At 35.8% G+C, this 14902-nt stretch overlaps 2 protein-coding genes across 3 annotated transcripts; one reads left to right on the top strand and one right to left on the bottom strand.

Annotated features, from left to right (window-relative positions):
• Nucleotides 1–581: 581 nt before the first annotated feature.
• LOC147508575 (pre-mRNA-processing protein 40A-like) lies at nt 582–3348 on the bottom strand. 2 transcript variants are annotated; one of them, XM_086599146.1, is made up of 6 exons: nt 3089–3348; nt 2953–3000; nt 2812–2865; nt 2384–2519; nt 2162–2308; nt 582–924 (listed from the first exon to the last, which is right to left on the bottom strand). In XM_086599146.1, exons 4-6 carry the CDS (start codon nt 2471–2473, stop codon nt 790–792), a joined length of 372 nt encoding a protein of 123 aa, XP_086455272.1. In that variant the 5' UTR covers nt 2474–2519; nt 2812–2865; nt 2953–3000; nt 3089–3348; the 3' UTR covers nt 582–789. The 2 variants fall into 2 exon arrangements, with proteins under 2 accessions (XP_086455272.1, XP_086455271.1); XM_086599145.1 differs by having other exon boundaries at nt 585–924; nt 2630–2865; nt 3089–3347.
• A 4525-nt stretch (nt 3349–7873) lies between these two features.
• LOC147508574 (uncharacterized) lies at nt 7874–8290 on the top strand. The gene has a single exon (XM_086597353.1). It carries the CDS (start codon nt 7874–7876, stop codon nt 8288–8290), a length of 417 nt encoding a protein of 138 aa, XP_086453479.1.
• Nucleotides 8291–14902: the final 6612 nt, after the last annotated feature.

Genomic DNA, 14902 nt, shown 5'->3' with positions numbered 1-14902 from the left:
CCCAACATCACATTCTTTTTCAGGCCAACATCACAATTATAACAAAAGAGCTACACTTAGTACAAACAAAAATGAAGTAAGCCAAAATAACAAAACATAATTCATAAGGCCAAATAAGAACATATGGGTGTCTTTGATTTATTCTCGGAAATGCTTAACACCTGAACACTAACCAGACTGAAATGTATCATGATGGTGTATGTTCTACCATATTCATCCTTAATATCTCATACCAAAAATCACTAGAAGCAAAAACCCCAATTACAATCTACATTATCAATTTTTCATTTTGTTACTAAAACAATGAGGGAAACCTCATCCTCAAGCATCAGCAAACCTGAAAATAAAGCATCTCGTTAGCAGCTTGAAAGCAAGATGATACGAAAGTCAATGATGGTTCAAGTGACAAGGTAAGTACTATAGTAATATGAGAAAAGTAACCTGGAATATTTCCAGCGGTCAAGTTTCTCGGTGACGCAAGCATCTCTCATCCTCCTCCAAGTTTATCTTGAACTTTACGCCCATCGGGCTATTTGCCTGCAAATGAAAGGTCAATTACAATACATGAATAACTAAAGATTGTAGATAGGTTCTATGAAAGACCACTCTACTCCAAGAGCCCAAGCTGATAGAGAAAAGCACAACCATGCCTACCAACCTAAGTCTTCAACCCGACCTACCACTTTGCTACAGAAGCTCAAGCTGATTAAGAAAGGCACAACAATGCATAACAAAGGTACACGCCTAACATAGAGTGAGCACATGCTCTGCAATGGGAGCACATGCAGTTCACACAATTTCTACCATAGTATAGTCCGTATAACCAAAAACCTTTGTTTTTTCTACACGTACCTTAATGAAGTCACAGGACTGCTTGTATTCCCTAATATTCCTTTTATGCTCCTCATGGGCCTTTGCCTTCTCCTGCATCAGAATTCCACAATGGAAACAGTAAACAGTAATGTTTTTAATAAGAAAACACCGAGAAAATATCTGCCACGACCATAAGGATTAAAATATATCTAACCAACGAGGATAATTCTATCAGAACCTTTTAACTATGCACATAAAACCCCACTGAACTGTTATGTCTTCTCTTTTTTAAAATACTCATCATGTTGCTAGCTTGTAATTACACATTACACCGCACAAGTGTAAATATAACTATTGAGTTTTCATTGTAACAGCATAAGTGCAAAACAACTGTTGAAGTTTTCAAGCCATGCATGGAATCAAAGATGACATCATCTCTTCAACCAACTAAACTCAAACAACTACACACTCAAACGAAAAACTCTTCTTCTTCTTCTTCTTCTAATAACAACAATGAAGAAAACAAGCCTTTTAACACTGCCCCTTCATCTTCTTTGAATTTGCTTCAACCGGACTGAATCTTCACACTTCGGATGTTTTAGCAAAAGGGGTGTCTTCATTACTTGGTAGTGTTATGAAAGATTTTGATACTAAAGCTGAAAATACTCTTAAAAGCGGGATCACTTGTCTTTTTCCATTGATAGACTCACTAGAGAAAATGGGGCTTACTTGAATTGGAGGACCTTAGCTCTACTTCATGTCAGATGCTCTGCCGCTTGATTGCTAGTGAATGCAAAGAGAAGTTACATCTGGAAGGGGCCACGATTGTCAATCTGGTCATCAGTCTATTGAAGGAATTGCATCCACGAAGTCATGATAAATAGATTTTTCATATACAGTAGCTTGACTCCACATTCACCCCAAGTTGAATCATAGTGTGAATGACATTTGTCACACATGTAACTTATGTCAAGTTATATTTCATGCTTCTGTTGTTAGAAGTTGATGTTTCAACAATGTTCATTCATGAAAGTTAGATGAAAAATTTACTGTCAAAAAAAAAAAAAAAAAAAAAAAAAAAAAAAGTAAATATAACTATTGAAAAGCTTTTATACACAATACTTATTGTGCCCATTTCAAGTTGAAAGTTTGATTTTCTCTGGTAAGAATTTTTTAATGATAGGTGTAAGTGAGCAACAAATTCAAGCAGCAAACAGAATGCAGCTATTATATAGGAGATAAAACAAAAAATTATTTAGCTATAAGCAGGTGAAAAGGAATTGGATTGTGATGATGATATATAAAGATCATTGGTGTCTAACAAATAATAACTACAGTAAAATTTTACCTTTTTCTTAAGTTCTGCCAAATAGCTTTCAAAAAGATCCTTGCGATCTCTAACTCGCTCAACAGCAGATTCAACATTAGCAGTCAGATTCCATTCATATTCAACATTAGCAGATTCCAAGAGTGCTTTAAACACATCTTTTGCCTCCTAAAGGGACAAGGTACATACTACATTACACGCCATGGCATTTGTATCTATTAACAGAACAAAAAGGGATAATACCTTTGAGTCAATCTTCCTGTCTAGGAGGTTATTCCAGGTGCATTCAGCACCTCCTAAAAGCACCGATCCACAACCAAACAGCAATAACATCTTAAAATCAGGAAGGTTTCCAGGAGGTGTTGCCAAGGTAATAGACCTAAACAATAAACGAGGCAATTTAATTCAAATCCAGAGAAAGGTCGAGTCACGTCGGATGAGTTCGTTGATTATTTAAGTTATATGGAGAAAGCTTTCAATCATAAAAACCTTCAAGACCACAAACAGGTCAAGCTTCATGCTACGCAATTGAAAGACTATGAACTTGTGTGGTACGATGAGTTGAACTCAGGGAGCACTTAGGAACCCAAGCGCGAAGAGGTGGTGGCCAACTTTCCCAAGCTAATTCATCTAAGAGCAACATAGCGGGGTGCTAGCCAAAGAGAACTAACCAAAAGTTGAAGCTTTGACTAACCCAACACCAAAACCAAGCTTTAATTCATTTCCTGAAACGAAATAATAGTAACCAATTGAAACAAATTATAAAGCAACCTAAAATCTAAAGGAAATCTCAGTAAAAAAAAATACCCAACCTGAAAAATTGATTCTTTCTCTAGCAGTAATTTGAGCTTTAAATCAACCTATAAAATTACTTAAGAGAATCAATATCTAAAGTAAAACCAAAGAGAACAAAAAATTAATTAAGCTTGAATATATAAGAGAACCAACTTTGAAAATCAAAGCTTTTTGAGAGAGACGGTGAGAAAGAGATCTTTCGGATACTGCCGATGGATGTGATTCATTGAGCGGTGGTTGAAGGAAAGGTCAATACTGCCGATGGATGTGATTCATTGACCGGTGGTTGAAGGAAAGGTTAATACTGCCGATGGATGTGAACAGCTTTTATCTTTTTGTTCGATGCAACCTAAACAGTTATGTCTTTTTTGGTTATTTTTTTAATTTTCCAAAAAAAATATGTGGGAAGCGAAATTAGTTTGCCGCTTGGTATTTAGAAGATATATGCCGACCGTTAACAACTCTTATAGAACCGTCGGGTACCCAGGGAGATTACCCGACAAATGGCCAGATTATACCCGACTGACAAAATGTGTTGGTAACGTCCTACCAACGGAATCCGTTGGGTATTCTTTATGGTGTCTCTCGGGTAAACTCGTTTTTTTGGTAGTGTGAGCTCTTATTAAAGGTGTTGAAGAGATTCAACATGGATCAAGCGAAGCCAGTCAGTTGTCCGCTTGGTGGCCAGTTCTGCATGACCAAAGAGATGTGTCCAAAGGGTGAGCATGAGCAGAGTCAGATGGAAAAGATTCCTTATGCATCCACAGTGGTCACTTTAATGTATACAATGGTGTGTACAAGACCGGATATTGCTTTCGTCGTTAGTGTTGTAAGTCGATTTCTATCAAATCCGGGTAAGGAGCATTGGGAAGGTGTTAAGTGGATATTGAGATATCTCAAGGGCACTTCCAAATCGTGTTTGTGTTTTGGTGGAAGTAAGCCCTTACTTGAAGGCTACACTGATGCAGACATAGCAGGTGATGTTGACTCGATGAAGTCCACCTCTGGTTATCTAGTTACTTTTATAGGGGGAGCAATTTCTTGGCAATCTAAGTTACAAAAGTGTGTTGCCCTCTCCACTACAGAAGCCGAGTATATTGCAGCCACTAAGTGTTGCAAAGAGATGCTATGGATGAAGAGGTTCTTTGACGAATTAGGGCTAAAATAGAAATAGTTTGTAGTTCTATGTGACAGTCAGAGCGCCATCCATTTGAGTAAGAATCTGAGTTTTCATTCTAGATCCAAGCACATACACGTGCGTTATCATTAGATTAGAGAAGTACTATAAGACAAGCATTTGTGCATCGAGGAGATCCATACCGACAAGAATGGGTCGGATATGATGACCAAAGTCTTATCGAAAGGTAAATTTGATGTTTGTTATGCTACCGCCGGAATGGTAGCAGACTCCTCTTGTTGATTTGAAAATTGCATGGACGTATCCCCCCTCATTGTTCGGGAGGGGGAGATTGTTGGAGTTATCCCTCATATGAGGAGAAAAAGAATTCAATTTGCGTGGAGAAGCTTGAGCGTGCACGCGCTCCTATTGGTCTTGCTCCAAGCGCTCCCGCGCCCATGCCGTGAACAACCTCCAGTGTTTTTAGGGCGTGCGCGCTCAACTTTGGTCTTGCCCAAAGCGCGCCCACGCCCATGCCTATTTTGGTCAATATTTTTATTTTTGCGAAATCGCGAGTTTGCAATATAAGGTTTGGGTTTTTGGCAAAACCTAACACATGCTGAGACACGAAAAATACACAGCACCAAAAGAGGAAACCTAATCTTGAAAGCAATCAAGATTGAAAGACAACATTTACAAAGAAACAACCTTGTAAAGAGAAAGGAGTGATCTAGTAAGGTGGGAGACTGAAATGAGTGATTGTAATCTTCCTTCCCACTTTATAAAAGGATTAGCTATTGTGGAAGTAGGCACCATTAGCCGAACCTCGGTATATCTTTGTGTTGTGGTATGCTTTTACTGCTTTACATTATTATCTATTGTTAATAGTTGTTTAGCGAGTTGGGCATGTTAGTATAGGTTGTAGTTGATATATGGTGGATATATGGTGGATGTGTGGTGGCTTAGGAGCCTTTTCTCTCCTAACCGCGTAGGAGCGAATTTTTTCTCCAAGTTCTCCATGCGGTGCGCTTAATGTTTCCAATTTGAAACATTTTAAATCCAATGCCCACGTCACCCTGTTCTCAACAATTCTCCACCTCGGTGAAGATTTATCCAAATCTGAGTCAATCAACAAAATAGCAAATCTTTACTTCAATGCACAAATGTCCGTAGGACCAAACAAAGAGCAAATGTCACAAAAGACCAAACACGACTGTACCACATAGTGGCTGCCTGCAGTGGTAGAGCCAGGATTTTGAGTGAGGGTGAGCCACAAAATGGGAAACATTTGAGGCCTTGTCTGGTGCAAATCTAAGAGATTGCATTGCATACAATTATTTTGGTGTATGTTAAGACACTATTGTTTTCGTTTTTTAGTTTAATCTAGTTCTATTTTTGCTCCAATTATATGTCACAGGGGTATACCCAGGAGAAGGCTGCACCAGGTTTCAGCCCGGGGTCGTTTCGTTAAAAAAAAAGTAGTATGCCTATTAGCCCATTAGCCTAGAGAAAATCCCCAAGGTGATTCTTTCTCCCTCCGACTATGAAACCCCCCCCCCCCTCTCTCAGTCTCTCTCTCTCTCTCTTTGTCTCTTGATTCTTCTATTCAGAGTCTGTTCCTGGAACTATTCATGGTGATTTTGCTGTCGAGATTGGCAGGTAATTATATTTGTTGTTCATTTAATTTGTTACATTGGTTTAGTTGTTGTTTTTGATAGATTTCAGTTGCATGAGTTGGTCTGATTATAGTATAATCTTGTTATGGTTGTTTGAATTAGAATTGGGTGAATAAGATATTTCATGAATTGCAAAACCATTTCTGCCCCTCCCATGGGTAGGATCTTTTTGTGTAAGTGTATTGAAACCATGTTTTCTTTAAGGAGTAATCTGTAAGGTTTCATGTTTTCTTCAGTCGTTCAATGTCAAAGGGAGTGCGAAAGATAGATTCTTTTTTTAAACAAAAAGAAACGGCCGACACATCCAATGTTACTAGTACTATTGAAAAGGATGATCAAGGCCATTCAAAGTTCCAAAGAGTTGAACCCATTGAACAAGTTTGTTCCAACTCTCAAGGAATTGAACCTATTGAACAAGTTTGTCCAAACTCTCAAAGGATTGAATCTAGTCAAACCGGTGTTACTAGTTCTTTGGTACGTGACCCGGGGTTATGCCATCAAATAAGTGAATATCCTATTAATCAGCGTGACGAGATCCGACGAGCTTATGTCACATTGGGGCCACTTCATTCTAGACTCGACGAATATCCGGTATTTTAATAATTATTGGTTTGACGATTTTCCTTGGCTAGAATATTTTGAAGAAAAAGATAGTGTTTTCTGTTTTCCTTGCCTTGTCTTTAGTTCTCAACGTTCTAATTTTGTTGTTAATAGATTTCGAAGTTGGAAGAGAGTTCATTGTGGAGTTAAATGTGCATTTTTGCAACACGTTGGAGGCCCTTGTTCCGCTCATATGTCTGTTGTAACTGCTAGTGAGGATATAGTGAATTCATTTTGGCACATTTGTAATCTTTTAAATGCTCAATACAAACAGGAGGTAGTGAAGAATAGGTTTATGTTGAAAACTATTTTACGGACTCTCCGATTGCTTGTATTACAAGGTTGTGCACTTAGAGGACATAATGAATCAATCAAGTCAAGTAATTGTGGAAACTTTCTTGAATTTATTGAGTTCTTAATTGAATTGGATCCGGATATTGATCATGTTTTAGATAACGCTTCCGAAAAAGCCACATATACTTCTTCGAATATTCAAAAAGAGCTTTTGAATATTATTAGTGATCATGTGAGGGGTAAGATTCGCGAGGAAGTTGGAGATGCTAAGTTTTGTATTCTTGTTGATGAATCACAAGATGTTCCAAACAAAGAACAAATGCTCTTGTATTAAGATTTGTTGACTATGATGGTTTGTATGTGAATGGTTTTTAGATGTTGTCTGCGTTGATGACACTTATTTACAAACCCTCAAGAATGAAATATGTGATATTCTTGTTCGGAACAATCTCTTTGTTGATGATATGAGGGGTCAAGGGTATAATGGTGCTAGCAACATGCGGGGTGCTTGGAATGGATTGCAAGCTTTATTTCTTAGAGAGTGCTCTAGTGCGTATTACGTGCATTGTTTCACTCATCGTTTACAATTAGTATTGGTTGCAGCTACTAAAGATATATCAGATATTTGGTTGTTTTTTTCAAAGTTGGGCACAATTGTCAATTATTTGAAGGCTTCTCCTAAGCGCCAAGCTGAGTTACTAGTTGTTCAAATCGAAGAAATTCAAAAATTGATTGATTGTGGTGAACTGGAGACAGGAAGGGGGGAGAATTAGATTATGACATTGCAGAGAGTTGGGTATACTCGTTGGAGCTCCCATTTTCGATCTGTAAAGAGTTTGATAGTTTCATTTAGTGCACTTTCTCGTGTTCTTGAGAACAACACAAAAAATGGATCAACTAATTCTAACCAGGGGGAAAGCTAAGGGTGCTCTTATTGCACTTAGATCGTTTGAGTTTGTATTCATGTTACATTTGCTACGTAAAACTATGGGGATCACTGACATACTTTGCAAAGCTCTACAAGATCAATCTCAAGACATTATTAACGTTATGCATCTATTTACCACCACAAAAGTACTCCTTCAAAACCTGAGAGACGATGGTTGGAGTACTTTTTTTTGTGGAGTTGACTTGTTTTGCAAGAAGAATAACATTGATATGCCTTATATGAATGCACTATATATAATGGGCACAGGTCGTTCTTGTTAGCAACTTGATTGCATAACGTTTGAGCCTCAGTATCGCGTAGATATGTATAACAATGTCATAGATTTTCAGTTAATGTATTTGAAAAGTAGATTCACCGAGGAAACAATAGAGCTTTTTATTCTTAGCTTTTCTTTAACCCTTAAAGATGCTTTCAAATCATTTAAGATTGATGATATTTGCAGTCTTGCTGAGAGATTTTACTTTCAAGATTTCAGTGATCAAAAGTTACTTATATTGAAAACTCCATTGCAGCATTATGAGATTGATGTTTGTTGTAATTCAGTTTTCCATAATATGTCCATGATGTCTGAGCTGTGTAGAAGATTAGTTGAAACTGGAAAGTCGAAGTCCTACCACTTGATTGATAGATTGGGTCGTCTTGTACTTACTCTTCCCATATCTACAACAACTACAGAAAGGGCGTTCTCAGCCATGAAACTTATCAAAACACAGCTTTGAAACAAGATGGAGGATGAGTTTCTTGTAGATTCAATGGACATCTACATTGAAAGAGATTTTGCTAATGATATTGATGTGGATTTGGTAATAGATGATTTTGACGCACGCAAGACTTGTAAAATACCGTTTAAGTACTTTTGCTTTTTAAATAGATTTGTAGTCGATCTTGATTAGATATTTTGATGAATTAGTATATATATTTGGCTACTTGTGAATTCTGGTGTTTCAGTTGTTTATTTGGAATGTGTATTTTTTTTTAAGACTTTGGTTATCGTTGTTTAGCCCGGAGAGAGTTGAAATGTTGGGTCCGCCCCTGTATGTTACCAAAGAGATATCAATTTCAATTCTTACAAAAGATATGTTGTAACAGTTTTGATGGACATACACCTCTTATCATTTGATGAGAAAGGGAAGTCAGATTGTAGTCTCTAATAAAACTTGTGTATAAAACATTATATTCCCACATATTTTGTTTTGAATTTTTTCGCTTTACACCAAGCTGAGACTATTGCTAGTTACTACTACTTTGGGATGGACTCAATGCGTACAGAAGATATTTGTGAACTAATATAATTTTAGATGGTTGGTCCATATTCGCAAGAAGGGAAAGGAGCTACTATGAGTTTATGTATTTTTTATGAATATAATATAAACTGATCCAACTTAGAATTTAAAACATCGAAAAGAAGTATAAACTGAAAAGAGAGGAATAACTTATCAGTACTTTGCTATACACAAAAATGCTACAATGAAATTTGCTTGCTGAGGCACAAATTTGGCACTGACGAAGTATCTGAATAAGTCAAAATTCATGGATTCGTTGCATAGCTTGACTATTGTACAACCCTCTATATGTCTTGAAGAACTGTCTAAAAATATCGATCTACATTTTTGTTGCGCACAAAGCTTCACAGAACTTCTGACAGATCTTGGGGCTAGGTGCAAACTTTCTCCATCAAAGCAGTATATTATTTTATACTAAATTTAGAAATAAATTAGAGATGACACTTTTCGAGGAAGAGTACATCCTATGATCCTAATACAGACAAACCAACCCACGTAGAGTGAGTTATACCTACTTCCATGACTACTAAAGCAGGACTACATGAGAAAGGTAATGCAACATTTAGAATTTTAGATACAATTTTTTTTCAATATATAGGCAGGGAGGGAGGAGGGAGAGGCCAAGAAGATTGAGAGTAGAGAGAACGTGAGGGATTTTTTGGTTTCTTTTTCTTTTTGTATGGGTTATGTGGTTTTGTTTTGTGTTAATTATATATATTTTTTTATTTTAAAGAAATTTGAGGGTGAACTAGGGCGTACCTTGGGCCCCCTGGCTCCGCCACTGGCTGCCTGCTAAGGACCTGTACCAAACACGACTGTACTAAACACAACCCTTGTAAAAGGATCAAGCTAATCATGGTTCACTAATTAATGCCCTTAAGGGCCAAATCATCTCAAATGAAGAATATGAATAAAGTCCAAGCAATATTAGAACTTGATCCCATAAACCACTTTGGTCAACATATCAGCTGGGTTGTCGTTGGTGTCTATCATAGTGAGTAAGATATCACCTATAACACCCCTATTTTTATTCTCATTTTTAATTAAATATATATAAAGTTAAAAATAATAATAATAATAGATAAAAATAAAAAGGATAAAGATTAGAAAGAGATAAGGTAAAGAGGATAAACCCCATTCCCTATTTTTAAGGGGTTTTTGAAAAAAATTGTGTTTACACGGAGAGTTTTACTAAAAGAAGAAAAAGGAGGTTTCTTGCTGGGGATTTGCTGGCAACAGGAGCGTATCACGAGTGAGTGAATTTTTCTTTTTATTTCTCTTTGATATATATTCGCTTCTACGATCTATTATCGTAGTTATTAATGTCTTGTGGTTTGACAAAAGATCGGTTAGAACGGATGATGCAAGTGTTGTTTGATATGGTGTCAAGGTTAACAATTAAAATATAATGGGTAATTTCACATTGGTTTTCTGTTGGATAATTTCGTATGTATTAATACACTTATCTTGTGAGTGCTGGATTTCTCCTCTTAAATTTTGTTATGGTTTGGTTACTTATATTAACTAGGAATATTTGAGAAGAAGATGAACTGAAAAAGGGTGACCTGAAAAACTACACTGCTCAGTCAGAAGTTTCTTACTAGATGGAGGTCAAATTATTATTGGATTGACTTCATATTTAATATGTAGTTTTATAAGACATCGTAGTCTGACATATTAAAAGGTTAGACAGATCCAACAGTTGGATTTCTGTCGAGGCGCGCATAAGCGTGACAGGTCGTAGTGTTTCTACACCAGAAAAACTGCAGTGCGCAGTCTTTTGTTTCTGCTTAGATGGTGACCTTTCCGTACTCGAATTTGTATGAAATTTAATCCATAGTTTCCTCACACAATTTAGTCTTCCATATTAGATTTTTAGATTTATCCAACGGCTTGATATCTGTCGAGGCTTCCATTAGTGGGACTAGAGTAGAAACTACACCAGAAAACTGATGGGCGCAGTCCTTTGTTTCTGCTTAGATGGAGGTCAACCTATTATCGGATTGACCTCAAATTTAAATCTGTAGATTCTTGATATCTAGTTAAATAACATATACATATTTTAGGCAGATCCAATGGTGGGTTGTCTGTCAAGGCACGGATTAGCAAGGTTGTTAGAATTAGCTAAAGTTTAAAATGGATATAGTTGGGTGGTTACATGAAGGCATTAGATGGTCAGTGGTTATTATATTTTCAATATATTCTTACTATTGTGGAAATATTGGTGTGGAATGAAAAGATATCTATATGTTTTCTTTTATCATGATTATTAAAATATTTGGAGAATTGGTTAAGAACTACGAATGCTTGATTCCAATCCTGAAAGATTTGGATACGTAGGCAGCTTTGAACAAAAATTCAGCCACTATATCTATAATATACATATTAGCTTGTGTGATAACTATGTGATTGTGTTAGAAATTACTGTTGTTGTGAGACTACATAAATATATATGTGTGAGATAAAAGTTGTATATGAATATAGACTTTAGTATATGTGGATATGTTTTGGACATTAGTGTGTGTGGACTTGAATTTGGGCTAATGAACTATTTGTTTACGATATTGTGTATATGAGTGTGGTTATGTAAATTGTATTTGTTTAATTATAAGTCTGTTTACATTCAATGATATTTAAGTGCTTGATTTGCCTTGATGCGCAAAAATGACTCTCTGCATGTGTGGTCTATTTTGACATGAGTAATGCCAGTATAATTATAAGTGATAATAATGTTTTAATGTGTCGCCCACATCTTTAGAACTCTCCATGCCTCAGGACTTGGTAATGAGATATTATGACTTGTGATGTCATGTGATAGATGGGTATTCATTGAATGTGCCATGAATGACCCAATAGTTTGGACTGCCTTAGAGAGGAACTAAGGTATTCGCCTTGCGGGTTGGTCGTATTCCTTGAATGTACGAGAATATAGGTTTGGGTATTCCTTAAATGTGGCGAGAATGACTCAGGTATTCATTGAATGTGGCGGGAATGACCCAAGGTATTCATTGAATGTGCCATGAATGACCTGATATTTTGTTATGCCCAAAGGAGGCTTTGTGATTATGTGTATGGAAATCCCAGAGATGGCTGTGACTCACAAGTTACGAGTTTACAAGATGAAAGTATGTTTCCTGGAGGCAATATCCCGCTTGGGACATATGTCTTGTAGTGGTACTCGGTGTGAGTTGTGATTTGGCAAATATGTGTAGTGCAAATCGTGGAGTAGGAACTAAAGGTTGGGCTGTGTCTTTGAATAAATGAGCCAACAAGATAATTAATAAGCAAAGTGAAATATTAATCTTATGTGTGACTGAGTTATTGCATATGAATATTTATATATTTTGATGTATATGGTTTCTTATGAGAAATATATATGTGGGTTGTATGAGTTGATACTCACAAGGGATGAATGTACTCTTTGGGTGTGATATTTTCCCGTTCTCATAAGTAGACGAGTGGTTTTAAGTAAAAGTATATGAATTGTGTGATGTTATGGATGTGAAGTGTGACTGTGAATAGTATTAGTAAATGATTATGATTTCTATGTGACTGCGAAATGACTATAACTTGATATGTTATTACGAAAATATTAATGACTTGTGATAGTCTGAGATCTATGGTTATGCACGCATAAACTTTAAGACGTAATGATGTCATATGAATGACTACCCTTGATATAGGTATTATGATAAGTGGTATTTCCCGAATATGCGGGACGAACCATGTTATATCCATTAGACTTAAATGTCTTAAATGAGGTTTGGTTATGAATGGAAATTTGACTAACTGAGATAAATCATTTTATTGTGATGTCTAAATCTGTTTTGCAGGATGATAGGATCTATTAATCTTTTCTGCAGGGACGTAAATATCTTACCCTAAGACGACGTGTTTGCTTAAAGGTAAGGTATACCAAACTCATATTTAATTAGGTTATCCTATGTGCATTTAATAAATGGAATATAAGTGGTATTTATGCTGTGAGTTATTTTAGAAAGTGGGAATGATGAGTACTGTTATATGAAATTCTTGGAATTTGTATATTAGGGGTGAAATCTTACTTGGGAAGAAACTACACGCCGTTTTGGAAAACAGAACTATATTGTCTTCCAAGTTGAAATGGTTGGTAATGTTATATTTATTAATTTGAAAGATTATTATATATATTTTGTTGTTAGTCTACTTATACCAGCAAAATTCAATTTGCTGATTCATGTTTGCTTTGTTTTACAACGTGGGTGTGTTCTTGGGAACATAGATGGTGGAGTGCAGTGGATAAGGACACTTGATTTGGAGTTGCTCTTGGAGTATTCTGGTTTAAGATTTTCTGAAGGGTACGAATTTGTTTTGAGATAGATGAAATAGAGTTGGTTAGTTCTTTGTAGTTTAATAATGTGATTTAAGGATTGTTCATTTTAGTTTTCTTTTGATTTTAGTTTTGTATATATCGTGATTTGATAACAGGGTTTTGAGTTTTGTTTCACCCCGGGTTTCCAGATAATTAAATATAATTATTTTAAATATTGTCTGAAAATTTGGGGTGTGACATCACCTTCCTTCAAAATTTCTCTAACAAAGCGAAAACGCACATCAATGTGCTTCATACGGGCATGTTAAACTTGGTTTTTGGCCAAATATATAACACTCATGCTATCACGATGAATCTCAAGCTGATCCTGCACAATACTGATGCAGGACATCAAGCATAAGCATACAATCATTTGGTTGCTAATAGTATTGTTTTGAAATTAGAATTATTACTTATTAGGTATTTGAAATGTTTAATATTTTCTATTTATAATTTAATTAATTAGATTTAGAAGTCTATGTTGGATTTAGAAGTCTTGGTTTCTAATAAATTATATGGCTTATCTATATAAAAAGGTCATTGTAGTTTAGTTCATTAATTCAATTATCAAACTATCAAATCTCCAAAACCTTTTATACTTTTCTCCCTCAACTTTTACAATTCTTCTAATCAATCTACTTCCTCCTTAAATATATTCCCCCTTTTGAAGATCTCCGCATATTTTCTTCTAAATCTTTGTTTATTCCGCATCAATTGGTATCAAGAGCCATACTTTTTAAATTCTCATCTAGAAAGCGATCCACCACCACCATTTCCGCAAACCACCCAATTTTTTTTTTCTCTCTCTCAATAGCTGAATTTGTTACAAAGGAAGAATTCAACAAGTTCGAATTAAACAATGATTCAAAGTTTGAAGCTTTTGATGCAAAACTTGAAGTTCTGGAGTCGAGACTCATGAATATATTCAAAGAAGCTATGACAGGTAAACCAATCAATGAATCATCAAACAAAGATTTTCCCCCCAACCCTCAAGATACCCCAAAACATAAGATCCACTATTACCAAATCCAATAGCCAAACCATTTCCACAAAAGAAATCCGATTTTCTTAATAACCCACCAAAAACCAAATATCTAAAAAACAATCGTTATGAACTACCTGGGATTCAATGCGCAACAATACACAAACACAGTACAAACACTGCAGTCATCATTCACATTACAATACATACTACTAAATTCTTTTTTTCAAAACACCAATTCACTCGGCAAAACAATAAAACATTTTAATCACTCAGTAGAAAAATATCTCACAAACAATCGATATGAACCGCTTGGGATTCAATGAGCAACAATACACAAACACAGTACAAACACTACAATCATCATTCACATTACAATACATACTAGCAAATTCTCTTTCAAAACACCAATTCACTCGGTAAAACAATAAAGCATTTTAATCACTCGGCAGAAAAACAAACCATTTTATTCTGACACATCAATAAGGCATGAATTAATCATAACCTACAAACAATAACAATTTAAAAAGACAAACTCATTTTACCAAGCCTAAGTTAGTAACTACACCTATCAAAACTCAATTTAAAACACAAACACGACAAAGATTTGTATATACAAACACATGTCCAATGACATTCAAACAAACATTCCAAACATTAAACAAGCGCCCCTCACTCAGCTAGTACACCTGAAAATGAAACCTAAGCGTGGTTT

This window comes from Coptis chinensis, chromosome 3 (genome assembly GCF_015680905.1).
Source record: "Coptis chinensis isolate HL-2020 chromosome 3, ASM1568090v1, whole genome shotgun sequence".
In the NCBI taxonomy this organism is placed as follows: domain Eukaryota; kingdom Viridiplantae; phylum Streptophyta; class Magnoliopsida; order Ranunculales; family Ranunculaceae; genus Coptis; species Coptis chinensis.
Note: the sequence above shows the minus strand (reverse complement) of the source record. Positions and strands in the feature narration are given on the sequence as shown.